This window comes from Glycine max, chromosome 4, assembly GCF_000004515.6.
Source record: "Glycine max cultivar Williams 82 chromosome 4, Glycine_max_v4.0, whole genome shotgun sequence".
In the NCBI taxonomy this organism is placed as follows: Eukaryota; Viridiplantae; Streptophyta; class Magnoliopsida; order Fabales; family Fabaceae; genus Glycine; species Glycine max.
Genome location: NC_016091.4, coordinates 47536335 through 47539936, shown reverse-complemented (window position 1 = coordinate 47539936; position 3602 = coordinate 47536335). Strand labels below are relative to the sequence as shown.

The following is a 3602-nucleotide window of genomic DNA, read 5'->3' as shown; positions in this document are numbered from 1 at the left end:
ACACAACACGTAACCTAGCATAATCATGCACATTAATAAATTCATACTAAAATATTAAAATTAAATTTAACCAATTGCAAAATTAGAGAGTATTTAGATATTTTTTCCTTCCCTTGGTACTCCTCGTCAATCAGGGATCGTGCAGGTACCCTCACCATTACAACTTGTAAGTGTGTCATCATGCCAATAGCAAACTCAACTTATCCGGCAGGTGATTCATGAATAAAGTAAAATTTGATAATTTATGAGTGCGAACTGACAATCTTATATAAAAATTCTCGATACATGTAGCTATAGACATTCACATTAATGTTCCAAAGGCCAAAAAAATGTGAACTCTGAAAAAGGGTACAAAAAGAAAATAAGCATCACCACTCCTTTGCTACAGACAAACCTACTTACGAAGACAGATGAATTCCAAGATGAAAAATGCTTCTCAACAATTCTGTGCCCGCCACATCCAGAGGGATGCCACACAATATATGATACATCAAGCTCTCCGAATATACCCTCCAATCCTATCCCACCTCTTATCCATGACAACATAGTTCGCACGACATGACACAGACACCAAAAAAGCCATAGCAAAAACATAACTCACCATTAAAGCATTTCTTTTGGACTTAGAAGCACTTCCTGTGGACAATGGATGGACCAGACTCATCATATTCACCCTTCGATATCCACATCTGCAAAACCAAAACATGTTTAGTTCAATCTAATTGGTACACGTGTGGAAGAGATAATTTGCAATAAACAAAACAATCACCTGCTGGAAGGTGCTGAGGGATGCAAGGATTGATCCTCCAATCCAAACACTATACTTTCTCTCTGGTGGAGCCACAACCTTAATCTTCATGCTGCTAGGAGCAAGTGCAGTGATTTCTTTGCTCATACGGTCAGCAATACCAGGGAACATAGTTGAGCCACCACTAAGAACAATGTTACCATACAGATCCTTCCTAATATCCACATCACACTTCATGATGGAGTTGTAGGTGGTCTCGTGAATTCCAGCAGCTTCCATTCCAATCATAGAAGGCTGGAAAAGAACTTCAGGGCAACGGAATCTCTCAGCTCCAATGGTGATAACTTGCCCATCAGGAAGCTCGTAGTTTTTCTCAACTGAAGAACTGCTCTTTGCAGTCTCAAGTTCTTGCTCATAATCCAAGGCAACATAAGCAAGCTTCTCCTTCATGTCACGAACAATTTCCCGCTCGGCAGAGGTGGTGAACATGTACCCTCTCTCAGTGAGGATCTTCATCAAAGAGTCAGTCAGATCACGGCCAGCAAGATCCAAACGAAGAATGGCATGAGGGAGTGCATAGCCCTCATAGATTGGCACAGTGTGACTAACACCATCGCCAGAGTCCAAAACAATACCTGTTTCAGAAAGTATTTGATTCAGGGAAAGAACAATGTGATGACAAAACTATGAATTGAAACAGATGGATACAAATACAAACCAGTTGTGCGACCACTTGCATATAGGGAGAGGACAGCTTGGATGGCCACATACATGGCAGGCACATTGAAGGTCTCAAACATGATTTGGGTCATTTTTTCTCTGTTGGCCTTTGGGTTGAGTGGAGCCTCAGTCAGAAGCACTGGGTGCTCCTCAGGAGCAACACGCAATTCATTGTAAAATGTGTGATGCCAGATCTTTTCCATGTCATCCCAGTTACTAACTATACCATGCTCAATTGGGTACTTCAAAGTAAGAATACCTCTTTTTGACTGGGCTTCATCACCTACATAGGCATCCTTTTGACCCATCCCAACCATAACACCAGTATGACGAGGTCGGCCAACAATACTGGGAAACACAGCCCTAGGAGCATCATCACCAGCAAATCCTGCCTGTACACAGATCATTATAGAAATAAATCGTTTGATAACGAAACCGAGACTAATAGATGCAATTACACATAACAGAAGAAACTGCAAAGTACTAACCTTCACCATTCCAGTTCCATTGTCACAGACAAGGGGTTGAATATCCTCAGCATCAGCCATCTTTTACCAAACTACTGTATGCATAGAACAAATTGCCAGTATTAACAAGTTTGAATAGACAATCTGCAGAACCCAGCCACTTACAGACTTTGAAGATTACGTTTATTTTCTATATGAGACAGCAACAGTACATTGTATATAACACACAAAAATCAATGGGAAGAAAGCAAGCAAATGAAATAATTCAGTATTATATAATCTACTTTATGATTGCTTAGAAAGAAAAGGTACATAAATTGACAAACAAAGGAGCCGATCCTGATCATTTTTTTAAAGTAAAACTGCCAAAATTTATAAATGAATGGAAAACGTCCAGAAAATGGCGAATAAAATAAACATAGGAAGGGAGTATGTGCAGCTAGTAATCTCAAACTTACTAGGATATCTACTAAAATCTCAACATTCATCAGGATATCTTAAGTTCCCAAACACTAGATGATCTTCAACAAAGAAAGATCAATGATAAATAAAAAAGAAAAAGTGAGAGATTCCCACATAAAAAACAGATCAGACCATAAAGCCATCCAACACAAGATTATAGATTCGATGTCTATCCCCATTTTAAAATAAATAAGTAAAAGTACAGTTTAAAAAGATCGAAGATCTCAGGTCTAGAAGATCGGAACTATGATATGCCATCCGCATCACTAAAACTACAAATCGCCACAATCCACTACATCTCATTCAGTATAGATCAGGCAGTACGAATATAAATAATCAGATACAAAAACATCCAGATATGATTTTGATGAGGTAGGTAGCAATGTCACACAGATTAAAAAATAAAGAGTAGTACTGTTGAACAAATCTAAGAATAAACATGCGAGATTGCAAAAAAAAAAAAAAAAAGCGCTGAATCAAAGAGCAAAAGGAAACGTACTTTGCATCAAAGCTATGATGCAAGCGATTAAGATGAATACCTTGTCTGAGAAGAAGACGATGGCTTTGCACTCACTCTCTCTCCGGTGATTGAGGGCTACAGAAAGAGAAATGAGAACAGAGAAAGAGGAGAATGAAGAAGAGGGGTATATATATGCGGAGAGAGAGAGAGAGTGTGTGGTTGGTGTGAGAGTGAGAGAGTGTAATGTAATGCATTTGAAATTAAAATTGGGGTTGGGACCAAAAATTGAAATAGAAGGAATCATTTCGACCACGAGAAAAGAGGGTTAGGGTGACCTGGATGACAGCCTTTTCTTTTTCATTTCACACCCTTCTACTACCTTTTTTTCTTCCCTTATTAAATCAACATTAATTCATATTTATTTATTTATTTATTTATAAGCTGGCTAGTTTCTATTGGGTCAATATTTGAAAGATACTATTATTTAAATTTATGGAAATATTCATTTAAAAAAAATATTTTATAACACTTATTAATTTTTTTAACATGTTTTAATCAGTTTTATTTTATTGCTAAAGTTACAAATAAAATTTAATTTATATCAAACATACCCTTAATTGAACTATTTATTTAAGTGCATATTGGAAAGTGGAAACTCTGGCTTCTTAGTTTTTTTTTTTAATATTTTCATATTCTTAAATATTCTAACAATTCTCACATTCCTTCATTGTGAATGTGTATAGAT

At 37.0% G+C, this 3602-nt stretch overlaps 1 protein-coding gene across 3 annotated transcripts; it reads right to left on the bottom strand.

Moving 5' to 3' along the window:
* Window positions 1–245: 245 nt before the first annotated feature.
* On the bottom strand, window positions 246–3114 carry LOC100789000 (actin-7). Of its 3 annotated transcripts, none has more exons than XM_003523194.5 (5): window positions 2937–3114; window positions 1957–2030; window positions 1467–1860; window positions 770–1383; window positions 246–689 (listed from the first exon to the last, which is right to left on the bottom strand). In XM_003523194.5, exons 2-5 carry the CDS (start codon window positions 2014–2016, stop codon window positions 624–626), a joined length of 1134 nt encoding a protein of 377 aa, XP_003523242.1. In that variant the 5' UTR covers window positions 2017–2030; window positions 2937–3114; the 3' UTR covers window positions 246–623. The 3 variants fall into 3 exon arrangements, with proteins under 3 accessions (XP_003523242.1, XP_006578804.1, XP_040870921.1); XM_006578741.4 differs by having other exon boundaries at window positions 1957–2027; XM_041014987.1 differs by having other exon boundaries at window positions 1467–2030; window positions 2937–3084.
* Window positions 3115–3602: the final 488 nt, after the last annotated feature.